The sequence below is a fragment of the Haliotis rubra genome, unplaced genomic scaffold (genome assembly GCF_003918875.1).
Source record: "Haliotis rubra isolate DU_JTF1 unplaced genomic scaffold, ASM391887v1 Scf444, whole genome shotgun sequence".
Lineage (NCBI taxonomy): Eukaryota > Metazoa > Mollusca > Gastropoda > Lepetellida > Haliotidae > Haliotis > Haliotis rubra.
The window spans coordinates 254,989-275,684 of record NW_025767129.1 but is presented as its reverse complement, the minus strand read 5'-3'; the positions used below and the strand labels follow the sequence as shown (position 1 = coordinate 275,684).

The 20,696-nt window shown below is 44.0% G+C and overlaps 1 protein-coding gene across 3 annotated transcripts in view; it reads right to left on the bottom strand.

The window, feature by feature from the left end:
• Positions 1 to 19,871, bottom strand: part of LOC124289597 — a 40,237-nt gene extending 20,366 nt beyond the window's left edge. Inside the window, exons 1-6 of one of the 3 annotated variants that reach the window (XM_046726185.1) lie at positions 19,444 to 19,868; positions 10,355 to 10,448; positions 9,958 to 9,993; positions 9,808 to 9,837; positions 7,272 to 7,309; positions 6,917 to 6,986 (exon numbers count right to left, since the gene is read on the bottom strand). In XM_046726185.1, coding sequence (XP_046582141.1) covers positions 6,917 to 6,986; positions 7,272 to 7,309; positions 9,808 to 9,837; positions 9,958 to 9,993; positions 10,355 to 10,448; positions 19,444 to 19,719 — 544 coding nt within the window. In that variant the 5' untranslated portion in view covers positions 19,720 to 19,868. Of the gene's footprint in view, positions 1 to 6,916; positions 6,987 to 7,271; positions 7,310 to 9,807; positions 9,838 to 9,957; positions 9,994 to 10,354; positions 10,449 to 19,443 lie in introns of all 3 variants that reach the window. The other 2 variants (XM_046726186.1, XM_046726187.1) reach the window with 2 other exon arrangements.
• Between the last annotated feature and the right edge of the window lie 825 nt (positions 19,872 to 20,696).

The following is a 20,696-nucleotide window of genomic DNA, read 5'->3' as shown; positions in this document are numbered from 1 at the left end:
GTCCATCCATTCCAGGTCATACTGTGTCCACCCATTCAGGTCATACTGTGTCCCATCCATTCCAGGTCATACTGTGTCCATCCATTCAGGTCATACTGTGTCCACCCATTCCAGGTCATACTGTGTCCATCCATTCAGGCCATCCTGTGTCCACCCATTCAGGTCGCCTGTGTCCATCCATTCAGGGTCATACTGTGTCGACCCATTCAGGTCATACTGTGTCCAGACCTGAATGGTGGACACAGTATGACCCTGACTGGATGGACACAGTATGACCTGAACGGTGGACACAGCCTGACCTGAATGGTTGACACAGTATGACATGAATGGATGAATGGTTGGACGCGGCTGTGACCTGACCAGATGGACACAGACATGATCCTGAATGGGTGGACACAGTATGACCTGAATGGGTGGACACAGTATGACCTGAATGGACACAGTATGACCTGAATGGATACTGGCCTGACCTGAATGGGTTGACACTGGTATGACCTGAATGGATGGACACAGTATGACCCTGAATGGGTGGACACAGTATGACCTGAATGGGACAGGACACAGTATGACCTGAATGGATGGTGGACACAGTATGACCTGAATGGATGGACACAGTATGACCTGAATGGATGGACACAGTATGACCTGAATGGGTGGACACAGTATGACCTGAATGGATGGACACAGTATGACCTGAATGGATGGACACAGTATGACCTGAATGGATGGACACAGTATGACCTGAATGGATATGGACACAGTATGACCTGAATGGGCGGACACAGTATGACCTGAATGGTTGGACACAGTATGACCTGAATGGATGGACACAGTATGACCTGAATGGGTGGACACAGTATGACCTGACTGGATGGACACAGTATGACCTGAATGGGTCGACACAGTATGACCTGAATGGATGGACACAGTATGATGGCCTGAATGGATGGACACAGTATGACCTGAATGGGTGGACACAGTATGACCTGAATGGATGGACACAGTATGACCTGAATGGGTGGACACAGTATGACCTGAATGGGTGGACACAGTATGACCTGAATGGATGGACACAGTATGACCTGAATGGGTGGACACAGTATGACCTGAATGGATGGACACAGTATGACAGTATGACCTGAATGGATGGACACAGATGACCTGAATGGATGGACACAGTATGACCTGAATGGGTGGACACAGCAGTATGACCTGAATGGGTGGACATGGACACAGTATGACCTGAATGGATGGACACAGTATGACCTGAATGGATGGACACAGTATGACCTGAATGATGGACACAGTATGACCTGAATGGGTGGACACAGTAGGATGGACACAGTATGACCTGAATGGGTGGACACAGTATGACCTGGAATGATGGACACAGTATGACCTGAATGGATGGACACAGTATGACCTGAATGGATGGACACAGTATGACCTGAATGGATGGACACAGTATGACCTGAATGGGTGGACACAGTATGACCTGAATGGGTGGACACAGTATGACCTGAATGGGTGGACACAGTATGACCTGAAATGGGTGGACACAGTATGACCTGAATGGACACAGTATGACCTGAATGGATGGACACAGTATGACCTGAATGGGTGGACACAGTATGACCTGAATGGGTGACACAAAATGACCTGAATGGGTTGACACAGTATGACCTGAATGGATGGACACAGTATGACCTGGACACAGTATGACCTGACTGGATGGACACAGTATGACCTGAACGGGTGGACACAGTATGACCTGAATGGGTTGACACAGTATGACATGAATGGATGAATGGTTGGACACAGTATGACCTGACTGGATGGACACAGTATGATTTGACTGGATGGACACAGTATGACCTGAATGGGTGGACACAGCATGGCCTGAATGGATGGACACAGTATGACCTGAATGGATGGACTCAAAATGACCTGAATGGGTTGACACAGTATGGCATGAATGGATGAATGGTTGGACACAGTATGACCTGAATGGATGGACACAGTATGATTTGACTGGATGGACACAGTATGACCTGAATGGGTGGACACAGCATGGCCTGAATGGATGGACACAGTATGACCTGAATGGATGGACACAGTATGACCTGAATGGGTGGACACAGTATGACCTGAATGGGTGGACACAGTATGACCTGAAGGGGTGGAGACAGTATGACCTGAATGGATGGACACAGTATGACCTGAATGGATGGACACAGTATGACCTGAATGGATGGACACAGTATGACCTGAATGGGTTGACACAGTATGACCTGAATGGATGGACACAGTATGACCTGAATGGATGGACACAGTATGACCTGAATGGGTGGACACAGTATGACCTGAATGGGTGGACACAGTATGACCTGAAGGGGTGGAGACAGTATGACCTGAATGGATGGACACAGTATGACCTGAATGGATGGACACAGTATGACCTGAATGGATGGACTCAAAATGACCTGAATGGGTTGACACAGTATGGCATGAATGGATGAATGGTTGGACACAGTATGACCTGAATGGATGGACACAGTATGATTTGACTGGATGGACACAGTATGACCTGAATGGGTGGACACAGCATGGCCTGAATGGATGGACACAGTATGACCTGAATGGATGGACACAGTATGACCTGAATGGGTGGACACAGTATGACCTGAATGGGTGGACACAGTATGACCTGAAGGGGTGGAGACAGTATGACCTGAATGGATGGACACAGTATGACCTGAATGGATGGACACAGTATGACCTGAATGGATGGTCACAAAATGACCTGAATGGGTTGACACAGTATGACCTGAATGGGTGGACACAGAAGGACCTGAATGGGTGGACACAGTATGACCTGAATGGGCGGACACAGTATGACCTGAATGGTTGGACACAGTATGACCTGAATGGATGGACACAGTATGACCTGAATGGATGGACACAGTATGACCTGAATGGGTGGACACAGTATGACCTGACTGGATGGACACAGTATGACCTGAATGGATGGACACAGTATGACCTGAATGGATGGACACAGTATGACCTGAATGGGTGGACACAGGATGGCCTGACTGGATGGACACAGTATGACCTGAATGGGTGGACACAGTATGACCTGAATGGATGGACACAGTATGACCTGAATGGATGGACACAGTATGACCTGAATGGGTGGACACAGTATGACCTGAATGGATGGACACAGTATGACCTGAATGGGTGGACACAGTATGACCTGAATGGATGGACACAGTATGACCTGAATGGATGGACACAGTATGACCTGAATGGATGGACACAGTATGACCTGAATGGATGGACACAGTATGACCTGAATGGGTGGACACAGTATGACCTGACTGGATGGACACAGTATGACCTGAATGGGTCGACACAGTATGACCTGAATGGATGGACACAGTATGACCTGAATGGGTGGACACAGGATGGCCTGAATGGATGGACACAGTATGACCTGAATGGGTGGACACAGTATGACCTGAATGGATGGACACAGTATGACCTGAATGGATGGACACAGTATGACCTGAATGGGTGGACACAGTATGACCTGAATGGATGGACACAATATGACCTGAATGGGTGGACACAGTATGACCTGAATGGATGGACACAGTATGACCTGAATGGATGGACACAGTATGACCTGAATGGGTGGACACAGTATGACCTGACTGGATGGACACAGTATGACCTGAATGGATGGACACAGTATGACCTGAATGGGTGGACACAGTATGACCTGAATGGGTGGACACAGTATGACCTGAATGGGTGGACACAGTATGACCTGAATGGGTGGACACAGTATGACCTGAAGGGGTGGAGACAGTATGACCTGAATGGATGGACACAGTATGACCTGAATGGATGGACACAGTATGACCTGAATGGGTGGACACAAAATGACCTGAATGGGTTGACACAGTATGACCTGAATGGGTGGACACAGAAGGACCTGAATGGGTGGACACAGTATGACCTGACTGGATGGACACAGTATGACCTGAACGGGTGGACACAGTATGACCTGAATGGGTTGACACAGTATGACATGAATGGATGAATGGTTGGACACAGTATGACCTGACTGGATGGACACAGTATGATTTGACTGGATGGACACAGTATGACCTGAATGGGTGGACACAGCATGGCCTGAATGGATGGACACAGTATGACCTGAATGGATGGACTCAAAATGACCTGAATGGGTTGACACAGTATGGCATGAATGGATGAATGGTTGGACACAGTATGACCTGAATGGATGGACACAGTATGATTTGACTGGATGGACACAGTATGACCTGAATGGGTGGACACAGCATGGCCTGAATGGATGGACACAGTATGACCTGAATGGATGGACACAGTATGACCTGAATGGGTGGACACAGTATGACCTGAATGGGTGGACACAGTATGACCTGAAGGGGTGGAGACAGTATGACCTGAATGGATGGACACAGTATGACCTGAATGGATGGACACAGTATGACCTGAATGGATGGACACAGTATGACCTGAATGGGTTGACACAGTATGACCTGAATGGATGGACACAGTATGACCTGAATGGATGGACACAGTATGACCTGAATGGGTGGACACAGTATGACCTGAATGGGTGGACACAGTATGACCTGAAGGGTGGAGACAGTATGACCTGAATGGATGGACACAGTATGACCTGAATGGATGGACACAGTATGACCTGAATGGATGGACTCAAAATGACCTGAATGGGTTGACACAGTATGGCATGAATGGATGAATGGTTGGACACAGTATGACCTGAATGGATGGACACAGTATGATTTGACTGGATGGACACAGTATGACCTGAATGGGTGGACACAGCATGGCCTGAATGGATGGACACAGTATGACCTGAATGGATGGACACAGTATGACCTGAATGGGTGGACACAGTATGACCTGAATGGGTGGACACAGTATGACCTGAAGGGGTGGAGACAGTATGACCTGAATGGATGGACACAGTATGACCTGAATGGATGGACACAGTATGACCTGAATGGATGGTCACAAAATGACCTGAATGGGTTGACACAGTATGACCTGAATGGGTGGACACAGAAGGACCTGAATGGGTGGACACAGTATGACCTGAATGGGCGGACACAGTATGACCTGAATGGTTGGACACAGTATGACCTGAATGGGTGGACACATTATGACCTGAATGGATGGACACAGTATGACCTGAATGGATGGACACAGTATGACTTGACTGGATGTACACAGTATGACCTGACTGGATGGACACAGTATGACCTGAATGGTTGGACACAGTATGACCTGAATGGGTCGACACAGAAGGACCTGAATGGATGGACACAGTATGACCTAAATGGATGGACACAGTATGACCTGAATGGGTCGACACAGAAGAACCTGAATGGGTGGACACAGTATGACCTGAATGGATGGACACAGTATGACCTGAATGGGTGGACACAGTATGACATGAATGGATGGACACAGTATGACCTGACTGGATGGACACCGTATAACCTGAATGGATAGACACAGTATGACCTGACTGGATGGACACAGTATGACCTGAATGGGTGGAGACAGTATGACCTGAATGGGTCGACACAGTATGACCTGAATTGGTGGACACAGTATGACCTGAATGGATGGACACAGTATGACCTGAATGGATGGACACAGTATGACCTGAATGGATGGACACAGTATGACCTGAATGGATGGACACAGTATGACCTGAATGGATGGACACAGTATGACCTGAATGGATGGACACAGTATGACCTGAATGGGTGGACACAGTATGACCTGACTGGGTGGACACAGTATGACCTGAATGGGTCGACACAGTATGACCTGAATGGATGGACACAGTATGACCTGAATGGGTGGACACAGGATGGCCTGAATGGATGGACACAGTATGACCTGAATGGGTGGACACAGTATGACCTGAATGGATGGACACAGTATGACCTGAATGGGTGGACACAGTATGACCTGACTGGATGGACACAGTATGACCTGAATGGGTGGACACAGGATGGCCTGAATGGATGGACACAGTATGACCTGACTGGATGGACACAGTATGACCTGAATGGGTGGACACAGGATGGCCTGAATGGATGGACACAGTATGACCTGACTGGATGGACACAGTATGACCTGAATGGGTTGACACAGCATGGCCTGAATGGATGGACACAGTATGACCTGAATGGGTGGACACAGTATGACCTGAATGGATGGACACAGTATGACCTGAATGGATGGACACAGTATGACCTGAATGGGTGGACACAGTATGACCTGAATGGATGGACACAATATGACCTGAATGGGTGGACACAGTATGACCTGAATGGATGGACACAGTATGACCTGAATGGATGGACACAGTATGACCTGAATGGGTGGACACAGTATGACCTGACTGGATGGACACAGTATGACCTGAATGGATGGACACAGTATGACCTGAATGGGTGGACACAGTATGACCTGAATGGGTGGACACAGTATGACCTGAATGGATGGACACAGTATGACCTGACTGGATGGACACAGTATGACCTGAATGGGTGGACACAGTATGACCTGAATGGATGGACACAGTATGACCTGAATGGGTGGACACAGTATGACCTGAATGGGTGGACACAGTATGACCTGAATGGATGGACACAGTATGACCTGAATGGATGGAAACAGTATGACCTGAATGGGTGGACACAGTTGAACCTGACGGACCTCTGACAAGAAATGAAAATTAGATACATTTTCTCATGGTTCAGTGTAAGCATACAGTGCTGACATTTTGTCCCCATGACAGAGAGTTACTACTCACTGTGAGTCAGCCTTCGTGGTGAGTCTGTGACGCCCATCAGGTGGACGGCTGGTCTTGGCGGGTACTGAAACTAACATCAGGTACACTTGGTTAACTCCAGCAACAGTAGCAGCAACAACAATACCAGCAGCAACTACTCTCTCTACTCACAGGGCTGGCATCCCCATGTTATTGGATGTTGGCCTATTGCTGACAAATGCATCTCATTCGAGTTTACAGCTTCTCGCTTTCCAGACTTGATAGTCATTAGTATACATAGCATTCATACTATAACAACAATAGCAGCAACAACAACAGCATTACCTACAATAATATTATAGAGTAGAAGTGTGAGGATATATAATGTCAGACTTACTGCTGGAGGGTTGTTCTCGAGGTTGCGTCTGATGGCGGCTGGAAGGGAGAATGGACAACACTACATGGAGACTCCAGCCCTGAAACGTTACTCGTGCCTCTACCCTCCCCAACCCAACGCTACAAAAGAGGTGCAGATATCATCGGCATATTTCTCCCCACCGTCATACACTTATTTCACCTCTACTGTCTCCCCTACCTCACCTCTAACACCTTTCACTCACGAACTCACCGCTCAGCCACACTCGCCCATACACCAATACACACACACACTCGCCAACACACATCACTACACACACATTCACCGACACATCATTAGACACACACTCACCCACACATCACTAAACACATTCACAAACACATCACTAAACACAAATACACCCACACATCACTAAACACACTTCACCACACATCAGTAAACACACATTCACCCACACATCACTACACACACATTCACCCACACATCACTAAACACACACCACCACACACATCACTACACACACATTCACCCACACATCACTACACACACACTCACACACACATCACTACACACAAATTCACCCACACATCACTACAAACACATTCATCCACACATCACTACACACACACTCACACACATCACCAAACACAGTCACCCACACATCACTAAACACACACTCACACACACATCACTACACACACATTCACCCACACATCATTACACACACATCACTACACACATTTACACACGTATCACTAAACACATTCACCCACACATCACTACACATACACTCATACATACATCACTACACACACATTCACCCACACATCACTTAGCACATTCACCCACACATCACTACACACACATACGCCCACACATCACTAAACACACTTCACCACACATCACTACGCTCACATTCACCCACACATCACTACACACACATTCACCCACACATCACTAAACAGACACTCACACAGATCACTAAACACAGTCACCCACACATCACTACACACACATTCACCCACACATCACTACACACACTCAGACACATCACTACACACACACTCTCACACACACACACACACACATCACTAAACACATTCACCCACACATCACTAAACACACACCACCACACACATCACTAAACACACATTTACCCACACATCACCAAACACATTCACCAACACATCACTACACACACATTCACACACATCACTAAACACATTCACCCACACATCACTACACACACATTCACTCACACATCACTAAACACATTCACCCACACATCACTACACACATTCACCCACACATCACTACATACACACTCACACACATCACTACACACACATTCACCAACACATCACTATACACACATTCACCCACACATCACTACACACACATTCACCAACACATCACTATACACACATTCACCCACACATCACGACACACACATTCACACACATCACTAAACACACATTCACCCACACATCAGTAAACATATTCACCCACACATCACTAAACACATACACCCACACATCACTAAACGCACTCACTCACACATCATCACACACACATTCACCCACACATCACTACACACACATTCACATACACATCACTACACAAACATTCACCCACACATCACTACACACACATTCACCCACACATCACTAAACATATTCACCCACACATCACTACACACACATTCACACACATCACTAAACACACATTCACCCACACATCAGTAAACATATTCACCCACACATCACTAAACGCACTCACTCACACATCACTAAACGCACTCACTCACACATCATCACACACACATTCACCCACACATCACTACACACACATTCACATACACATCACTACACAAACATTCACCCACACATCACTACACACACATTCACCCACACATCAATAAATATATTCACCCACACATCACTACACACACATTCACCTACACATCAGTAAACATATTCACCCACACATCACTAAACACGCATTCACCCACACATCACTAAACATATACACCCACACATCACTAAACACGCATTCACCCACACATCACTAAACACCCATTCACCCACACCACTACAAATACAGTCACCCACACATCACTACTCACACATTCACCCACACATCATTTGACACACACAGTCACACACACCAGTACACACATTCACCACACACCACTACCCAATTCACCCACATATCACTACATACTCACACACACACTCACACACACATCACTACACATACACTCACGCATCACTACACATTCACCACACACCACTACACAATTCACCCACATGTCACTACACACTCACACACACTCACACACGTATCACTACACACACACATCACTACACATTCACCCAAGCACCGCTACACACACTACACACAGACATCACTGCATACACATAGTCATACACAAAACACTACACACTCACACACATACCACTACACACTCACTCACACACATATCACTAAACACACTCACATCACACATCAATTTACACACACACACTCACACACACAAATCACTACACACACTCACCCATGTTGCAGCTGCAGCGTCTGTTGTTACCTGGACGGGGAGACGGAACAGCGTGTGGGTTAATATCATCATAAAATGTAAGGAATCAATTTGAACACAAACATAAGTTTATATTTATCTTCGATCTTATTAAAGTTATAGTTGACTTACGTGCATTGCGTCTAATTCTTCCGTGTCGTCGGCTACCTGATCGAATATAAACAGAAACAACCTAATTCTGGAGAATCACAGTTGTGATGTTGCAGTAGTACTGGTAGTGGTAGTGGTAGTGGTAGTAGTAGCGGTAGTGGTTGTGCTAGTAGTTATAGTGGTATTTGTGGTGATGGTGATTGTATTTAAGAAGACATTTTCTAGCAGGGCCTCCTAGTGCGATGTTAAAGAATGTGAGTTAAGGTTAACTTTAGTAAACGTTTCTTCGTGAAAGAAGCCCCAAGTCTATATTATGACACAGTAGTTACTATAGGGTCTCTAAGAATAAATATGCACATTATATATTTGAAAATGAAAGGTTTGAAAATAGAAAGTTTATGAAGTGTTGTATATTTACCGCTTTCCCGAGCTCCAGAACTTCGTTTGTACAAATGTCGGTTCTCAAAGGCTGCTTGACCTGACTGGCCCACAGACTGGAATACAGATACAGACTGGAATACAGATACAGACTGGAATACAGATACAGACTGGAATACAGATACAGGCTGGAATACACATACAGGCTGGAATACAGATACAGACTGGAATACAGATACAGGCTGGAATACAGATACAGACTGGAATACAGATACAGGCTGGAATACAGATACAGGCTGGAATACAGATACAGGCTGGAATACAGATACAGGCTGGAATACAGATACAGGCTGGAATACAGATACAGACTGGAATACAGATACAGGCTGGAATACAGATACAGACTGGAATACAGATACAGGCTGGAATACAGATACAGGCTGGAATACAGATACAGGCTGGAATACAGATACAGGCTGGAATACAGATACAGGCTGGCATACAGATACAGGCTGGAATACAGATACAGGCTGGAATACAGATACAGACTGGAATACAGATACAGGCTGGAATACAGATACAGACTGGAATACAGATACAGGCTGGAATACAGATACAGGCTGGAATACAGATACAGGCTGGAATACAGATACAGACTGGAATACAGATACAGGCTGGAATACAGATATAGACTGGAATACAGATACAGGCTGGAATACAGATACAGACTGGAATACAGATACAGACTGGAATACAGATACAGGCTGGAATACAGATACAGGCTGGAATACAGATACAGAGTGGAATACAGATACAGACTGGAATACAGATACAGGCTGGAATACAGATACAGGCTGGAATACAGATACAGGCTGGAATACAGATACAGACTGGAATACAGATACAGGCTGGAATACAGATATAGACTGGAATACAGATACAGGCTGGAATACAGATACAGACTGGAATACAGATACAGACTGGAATACAGATACAGGCTGGAATACAGATACAGGCTGGAATACAGATACAGAGTGGAATACAGATACAGACTGGAATACAGATACAGGCTGGAATACAGATACAGACTGGAATACAGATACAGGCTGGAATACAGATACAGACTGGAATACAGATACAGACTGGAATACAGATACAGGCTGGAATACAGATACAGGCTGGAATACAGATACAGACTGGAATACAGATACAGGCTTGAATACAGATACAGACTGGAATACAGATACAGGCTGGAATACAGATACAGGCTGGAATACAGATACAGGCTGGAATACAGATACAGGCTGGAATACAGATACAGACTGGAATACAGATACAGGCTGGAATACAGATACAGCCTGGAATACAGATACAGGCTGGAATACAGATACAGACTGGAATACAGATACAGACTGGAATACAAATACAGACTGGAATACAGATACGGACTGGAATACAGATACAGGCTGGAATACAGATACAGACTGGAATACAGATACAGGCTGGAATACAGATACAGGCTGGAATACAGATACAGGCTTGAATACAGATACAGACTGGAATACAGATACAGACTGGAATACAGATACAGGCTGGAATACAGATACAGACTGGAATACAGATACAGGCTGGAATACAGATACAGACTGGAATACAGATACAGACTGGAATACAGATACAGACTGGAATACAGATACAGACTGGAATACAGATACAGACTGGAATACAGATACAGGCTGGAATACAGATACAGGCTGGAATACAGATACAGGCTGGAATACAGATACAGGCTGGAATACAGATACAGACTGGAATACAGATACAGAGTGGAATACAGATACAGGCTTGAATACAGATACAGACTGGAATACAGATACAGGCTGGAATACAGATACAGGCTGGAATACAGATACAGGCTGGAATACAGATACAGACTGGAATACAGATACAGGCTGGAATACAGATACTGACTGGAATACAGATACAGGCTGGCATACAGATACAGACTGGAATACAGATACAGGCTGGAATACAGATACAGGCTGGAATACAGATACAGGCTGGAATACAGATACAGACTGGAATACAGATACAGGCTGGAATACAGATACAGACTGGAATACAGATACAGGCTGGAATACAGATACAGGCTGGAATACAGATACAGGCTGGAATACAGATACAGGCTGGAATACAGATACATGACCGCATCATTTTCGTACATCCATCATTTGCAAAGTCAGCATAGATTCTTAAATTTGAAGGTATGGTATATATACATAGAAAAAAAATATTTCATAGCATCAATATTGTAACCAGACAATAGACGCGAAAATTGTTGCTTTGAAGGCTGTATTAGTTTTGGCTACGTATTCCTGTCTAATGTCCCTTAATGTACTATACGAACGTGGTATTCATCCTTTACATCTCCATATTTACATGATTTACATAATCTGTTAGAATAGTTAACTCCTTGCATTCTACCATGTTCTACTTCTAGAGGAAGAATACCGCAGCGAAAATTTAACCTGATGGAAACGATTATCATTATTAAACCTTTAGGGTTCAAATTCAAAGATACTCTTCAAATGGTTATAGTTCTGTAATTTGGACATACTATTAAAAGGGGTTTGTTATAAATCCATCTTTTATCATTTTGTTTAAACTGACCAAGAAATTACTCTGTATTTTCTACTCCTTGGTTTAACAACACAAACATACATCCTTGTGTATATAAATCATTTCTGTCTTACCTATGTTCTGGCATCCTCAAAATTGATAACTATTTATTTAATTACCCTTTGAAAAATTGTGTATAAGAATAAGGGCTAGCGTCCTCTTTCACCTCATACATCATATGTTGGAATACCATTATATTGGATTTATTCATTCTTACTTGTACATCAAATTCATCAGAGAAATCAAATAGAATATCTAACTACATTTATCAATATTTACACACATTAGTGATACAAAGTCATCAGCACAAAGAAGCAAGTACAATGTCACTATATAGGACATTAGTTTGTATCCCGTAACATGTGCATTATATACTGGCCACATAAAGAAACTGTGCACACAGAAAATATAAATATCGGCACACAGCGTATTTATACATAAATTCATTTGTGAACATAGCAAGTATTGGAGACAATCAAACGCTCATGCACGTGCCAGGCGACGTGACGTCATTGACGGTGGCCTAAGGCCTTGCAATGTGTTACTGCACGTGCAGCCCGTACAGATGCACACAACATGTGAAACTCTGAAATTGCTGTCACTGTCGAAAGCTTTTTCTTTGCTCATTCAAACGTTCACCAATTCACATGAGAAGTCACATGCACATCATGCCAAGATTAACATCTGCTCAACGTCATGAAGCCATTGGAATGGTTCGAGCAGGAATGAGCCAACAACAAGTGGCAGCACATTTCCAATGCCATCGTAAAACGATATCTGCATGGGTCAGGCGTTATCGAAACAGTAATGACGTCGCCGACCACCCACGTTCTGGGCGTTCCCGACGTAACGACGATAAGACAGGACAGATGGATTCGGGTGACTCATCTCAGATACAGGTTCCTGACAGCAGTGACCACGTCCCAGACCATTTCCCAGGCCTTCAATGTTCATTTGGTAGCCTCTATGCGTCGTCGTTGCACTGCTGTGCTTCACGCACATGGTGGTCATACCCGTTATTGATTTTGTGACTTCCTCGTGTGACCCCCTACTCGATTTTGAACTTCTGACGTCATCGTTACGGATATTGTTCATGTTATTTTGACATTTTCTTGTGGTCCGATACTTCAGCTTATAAAGTGTCTACATCATTTCGTTTTTGCTGTGTTGTATTCCAATTATGAAGGCATTTTCTGTGTGCACAGTTTCTCTATGTGGCCAGTATATAAATAGAGAACAACAATGGCCTCATAATATATCCTTGTCTGACGCCCATATGGCATTCAAAGAAGTCAAGAATACAAGTGATTGCTTCTGAAACAGACAAGTGCATCTGAGTACAGACTTCAAGAGTTCAAGAGAGTCCACAGCTTTGGACTTTACACCGGATCAAACGCTTTTCTAAAATCAGTCAACGCTGCGTGCATTCTACCTTTTTTCTTGCAAACGTGTTTTTCAATAACAGAGTTATAAATATCGTATCTATCGTTGAACAATCATGTTGGAAGCCTGCTTGCGATTCTACAATTTGGCAATACAGAAATATCCACATACGTATCATATTACATATAACTGATGTTAAAATCTGGTTAAAAAACTCATTATCAAAATACCCCTGTAGCTATTTGTGTCGACACCTTTGTCTACTGGAATTATGATAGATTGGAGTCAAGAATCGTATTAAATACATTCAATAACAATGGTGTAAGCAATTCAACGTCACGTGTAAATAATTCTGCAACCAATTCATCGAATGAATGGCCTTTCGGATCTCACCTTCAGTAATTTCTTTGTTCAAAAACAGAAACATCATCTACTTCTTGACTTTGAAGCGTCTCAGATGCCATTAATTCTACAACCAGCTCATCCTGACCAGGCGAGGTATACATCTTCATCGAACTAATGGCCTTTCTGATGTTACTTTCATTTGTTATCTATTTCCTCACTTCACAGACGGTTGGTTTTCACTGTCGTAAATTAATTCCCATTCTACGGCTTATAAAAATCATTTTTACATGTCACTAAATCAATATTATTTACACTTGTACTACGTTGTCGAGCCTTCGGAATCTTATTTATAGTAGGTTTGTGTCGGTAGGGACCGTATTACTTTCTCCGTGTGTCATGTTTTTATTTTGACGTTGTTTTGTTTACAAATCTTCATAAAGTGTCTTTTATCACTGTCGTCGTTTGACCTCTTAAGGATATGTAAACTAGGATATTTTATTCTTTTGGCAGATTCCCAATCATTATCAAACCAAACTGGTTGTCGCATGTTTCTTTGGAAGATTCTCATTTTCGTCCATTCCGCCGAATCTATCCTGAAGAGGTGTTTAAACGGCTGCTTACGTCTCTACATAAAATATACCCTCCATAAAAAGATAGGTGATATTGATATATAAAAGTTCAAATGATGTACCATGGTAGGTCTGATGTAGGATGGTAGGTCTGGTGTAGTATGGAAGGTCTGGAGTTGAATATGGTGGATCTACTGTAAGATGGTAGGTCTGGTGTAGGATGGTAGATCTGGTGTAGGATGGTAGATCTGGTGTAGAATATGGTGGATCTCATGAAGGATGGATAGGTCTGGTTGAGGATGATAGGTCTGGTGTAGGATGGTAGGTCTGTTGTAGAATATGGTAGATCTTGTGTAGGATGGGAGATCTGATGTAGGATTGTAGGTCTGGTGTAGAATATGGTAGCATTTCACGTAGGATGGTAGGTCCGATGTAGGATGGTAGATCTGATGTAAGATGGTAGGTCTGATGTAGGATTGTAGGTATGATGTAGGATGGTAGGTCTGATGTAGGATTGTAGATATGGTGTAGGATGGTAGATCTGGCATAGGATGGTAGGTCTGGTGTAGGATGATAGGTTTGATGTAGGAGGGTAGGTCTGATGTAGGGTGGTAGGTCTCATATAGGATGGTAGGTTTGGTGTAGGGGGGTAGGTCTGATGTAGGATGGTAGGTCTGGTGTTGGATGGTAGGTCTGATGTAAGAGGATAGGTCTGATGTAGGATGGCAGGTCTGGTGTAGGGTGGTAGGTCTGGTGTAGGGTGGTAGGTCTGATGTAGGAGGGTAGGTCTGATGTAGGATGGTAGGTCTGGTGTAGGGTGGTAGGTCTCATATAGGATGGTAGGTCTGATGTAGGATGGTAGGTCTGGCATAGGATGGTAGGTCTGGTGTAGGATGGTAGGTCTGATGTAGGAGGGTAGGTCTGATGTAGGATGGTAGGTCTGGTGTAGGGTGGTAGGTCTGGTGTAGGATGGTAGGTCTCATATAGGATGGTAGGTCTGGCATAGGATGGTAGGTCTCATATAGGATGGTAGGTCTGATGTAGGATGGTAGTTCTGTCATAGGCTGGTATGTCTGGTGTCTGATGGTAGGTCTGATGTAGGAGGGTAGGTCTGGTGTAGGGTGGAAGGTCTGGTGTAGGGTGGTAGGTCCCATATAGGATGGTAGGTCTGATGTAGTATGGTAGGTCTGGCATAGGATGGTAGGTCTGATGTAGGAGGGTAGGTCTGGTGTAGGATGGAGGTCTCATATTGGATGGTAGGTCTGGTGTAGGATGGTAGGTCAGGCCTGGATTTCTCGAAACAAACTTAAGTTTTTACTCAAATCTCAAACTTAGTTTCATAATTTGAAACAGCTGAATTTTTAACTCAACTGCATTTTCAAAATATAAAAGCCCAAACAACTTAAGTAATCTACCCACCAAACTCAAATTGTCTTCTATTGGTTTAATACCAATTTCAGTTCATTCTGTGGAATGCATTTTCCTGCGTTTTCTCAGATTTGAGTAAAAAATCGAACTTAAGTCAAAACTCAGACTTAAGTTTGTTTCGAGAAATCGGGGCCTGCTGTGGGGTGGTAGGTCTAGTGTAGGATGGTAGGTCTCATGTAGAATGGTAGGTCTGTTGTAGGTTGGTAGGTCTGGCGTAGACTGACATGCCTGATGCTGGATTGAAGGGACGTGTGAGGGGAAGATCCAATTCATTGTAGCTGGTATATTGAGGGGTAGTTCATATGTGAGTTGCTGTACACTAGCGTTGCTCTTAAATGACCATTAACTCGCGAAGAGTTCATCCAGCTGTGAAGTGTGTTATGAACATGCGCCTTCGCTTCAGCTGAAGCATGCAGTGTCAACATGGTAAAACTGTTGAAGAGTCATATAATCCACACGGCGCTCACAGTCTGGTTGACAGAGGCGATGAAAGGGAACCAGCGCCCCTTGAGTAGTGCAGCGAGACAGACACCCTGAACCCATTCTCAGACAGACGGGACCACATGCTGACAGTACAGATGTCGCAGACAAGCTGCGTCATGGCCATCCACGTGACCTACTTCAGCTGAACACCACGTGACCAACTGTTTGCAAACATACATACAGGAAACAAACTGGGGCGGAACTTGTCCTCAGTGAAGATATTTATATCCACGCCACTTAAATTAAAGTGTTTCCCGGTTTGTAACAGAGCAGGTTTTTCTTTTCTTCAATTTCAATTCAGTTTATTGTATTCTTAAAAACTAATGAAGCTCAGTAAACGCGAAAAATATGTGTATGAGGGACCGTTCTCAATTCATGCATTTTTTACATTTTATTTTATTTTATTTTTTTTATTTATTTTTATTTATTTTCATATATTTATATTTTTTTTGGGGGGGGAGGGGGGAGGTGTGATTATTTGAAAGAGCGGTCACCCATTTTGTCCTGAAGATGTAGGGGTATCATCCATTTTGTACATAAAAATATTAATAAGTATGCTAAAGTATTCACATTGCACATGATTTTCCATAAAACTCATCATCACCCCCCACCAGTTCGCCTGCCGCTCAATACAACCCAGCACAGTCTAAACAACACGCTAATTGAGACACACAGATATTTTGATAGAGGGCCAATAATATATCATGAAATACACAATGCCATTTTAGAAAGTTGTTAAATGTAACATATGTTATATATGGAATTACACTTTCTCACTAAAGTACAGATTCTAGTACTTTGGGGGGGGTTGAGTCCCATCCGGGATTCGAACACACACCCTCAGAGTCAGGCACCTAATCGACGCCACACTAAGTCAGACGCCTAGGCCGCTCAGCCACCGCGGCTTCCAATGGCATACAATGATATTGTACACAACTGTACAATATCTAATAATAGATTTACTGATGGATGTAATCATTTCTTATACTTGCAGCTTCAGACATATAGAGAGTACAGAAGATTCATCTTCATTAGGCTGCCTCGTCTCTTGCTGTTTAGTTAGGTTTCTGCTTTGGTTTTGTTTCTTGGTTTTGCTTTTAATCCAGCTGCTCTGATTAACAGTAAGCACACAACATCTGCGTTACGATTTGACCAAGATGCACTGCTTTTATTTTGCAACTGTCTTTATATGATCGTTTGTGTGGAGATTATTTGTGACAGTTTCCGGAGTGATATGTTCAAACCGATTACATAACAGGACAAATGTACCGGTATCAGTGAGATCACAAGGCTGACAAGAGACTGTCTGTCTAGGACAGATAATGATCTTCTGAAGTTCATCGACAGTTAAATTTTATCTCCGATGTCAGTGAGAGCCAAAAGGTATTTCATCTCCTATTTTTGTCACGAGGGACACACGCAGACCGGGGTTCGAACCCCGACGACGACTAAATGTTTTATTGAGTGGGCTACCAAACTGCATGTTGACGTCTTACATGTTCCACACAATAATCACACGACCTCTGCTGCGTGCATGTTTATTGATACTCGTTAATCCAACAGTCGCCATTTTACAGAGCTCTTTTCTCAACTACCATTAAGTTACTGCATGGTTTTCGATGCAGCCATAGTGTTTATAGTGACCATATACCAACAGGGACTTGTGTCGGCATTCGGGAACCTTGGATCAATCAATATGTTCTGATACTGCAAACTGTATTCTGATTATTGTTGTTGCACATGCTGACATTCGTCCGCATAATTTGTTTCATTTTCAACAGACCAGCTGTTTGAATAACTGACCTTATTATTACAATGTAAGTCTTGCCTGGGTCGAGTCGTACGAACAAAGGCCACACTTCCAAGCTATTCATCAAACTAAAACGTTTACTATTTCAACAAAGGCAATAGTAGCAAATAGCACTGTGTGATTTTGCATCATGCCATTATAATGCAAAAAATAAATTTGCAACAACTCCTAAAATAACTTTGCAAAAGAACTTTGTAAGCACTTCGCGAAATGTTACTGAAATTGTTATGTGAACAATAAATAGCATCTTTAACAATTAACACCTGTTCAAGGAAAATATACACAGCGGATATGTATACAGATTAATAAACATTATAGACACGATAAGGCTGGACATGTATGCTGTAAACATTATAGACATGATAAGGCTGGACATGTATGCTGTAAACATTAATAACTATATACACGAACAGTTCCAGGAAGAGCACGTACCTGTTCGTGTCTGGAGCTGACCCATGCATCGTTCTTGGTCAAGAGAGTGTTGATATTATCAACAACCGCTTTTTGCCTGTCCACCTCCTTCTGCAGCCCAATATACATCATCAGCAACACGACGTTGACAACGACAGAAAGGACGCATACTGTCCCAACAGCCCACCCGACCCGAGATCCATGTCCATGGCAACCAGATGCGCTCTTTTCTGTTTCCTTGACAACGGAGCCGGATGTCTTCCGGGAAATATGAAAAGCCACATATTTGGATTCCATGACGGAAGTGATGCGGGTGCGGTGATTCCCCCTGTACAGATGCAGACCACATGGACAAGACAGACTTGAGACTGCATAAATATGGGAGGACCCTAATGAACGTATCGGCCATTCACAGCTCTGTGCTGGAGGGCGTGGCTGTGAGGAGAGCATTCAATGCCTCATCTCCAATAAGGGCGGGTAATATGTGGGCATTGTTTGAATTGATTTGACACCCATTTCTTGGAAGTACATGTTTCTTCCAAGGAAGACAGGCGCATGTCCTAGTTAGCGATCATTTCTCGCACTAAACAGGTCATGGTCACAGGACTACTACGGCAGGATCGGGAGAGTTGTGTGTGTCCATGAGCCGGAACAGCCACCCCGGGGGAGTATTGACAGTGACGGAACAGCCACCCCGGGGGAGTATTGACAGTGACGGAACAGCCACCCCGGGGGAGTATTGACAGTGCATGACGCGTGGCTTCACATACTGAGGCTTGCAATTGTTGATAATGATGAATGCTTCCTAGTGTGGTTGCAATAAGTACATGAAGGTCGGTTAGGAGCGTAGGTCAGGTGGGTACAGAGTTTCGAATCCGGTTTCATTGCTCTATGCAATGCTCAATTCAAGGCCAGCGTTATAATTGGTCAACGCTTCGCTTCCCTGAGTGATACGTACAAATAGAAAGTAGCACAGTTGTTGGTGTGTTTCACAGCTTTACAAACACTGGGGTTGGTTCTATATGTCTAGAGACTGAGTACTCCCAGAAATGTATCCCTGCACTGCTACCAATGCTAGCTCCCTGCAGCTCTGAAGACATTGCGGTCGTCACGCGTTCCGTCAGCTGTAGTCAGTTCGGTGACAACATGGTCAACTCGGACAGTCGAGCATACAATCCAGTGACCCTGTCCGACACTCTCGCGAACACCCTTCCTTGTCTTCAATCTCCGTGTGTTGCCGTCACAACGGAAGGCTATATTCACATATTTTTTGT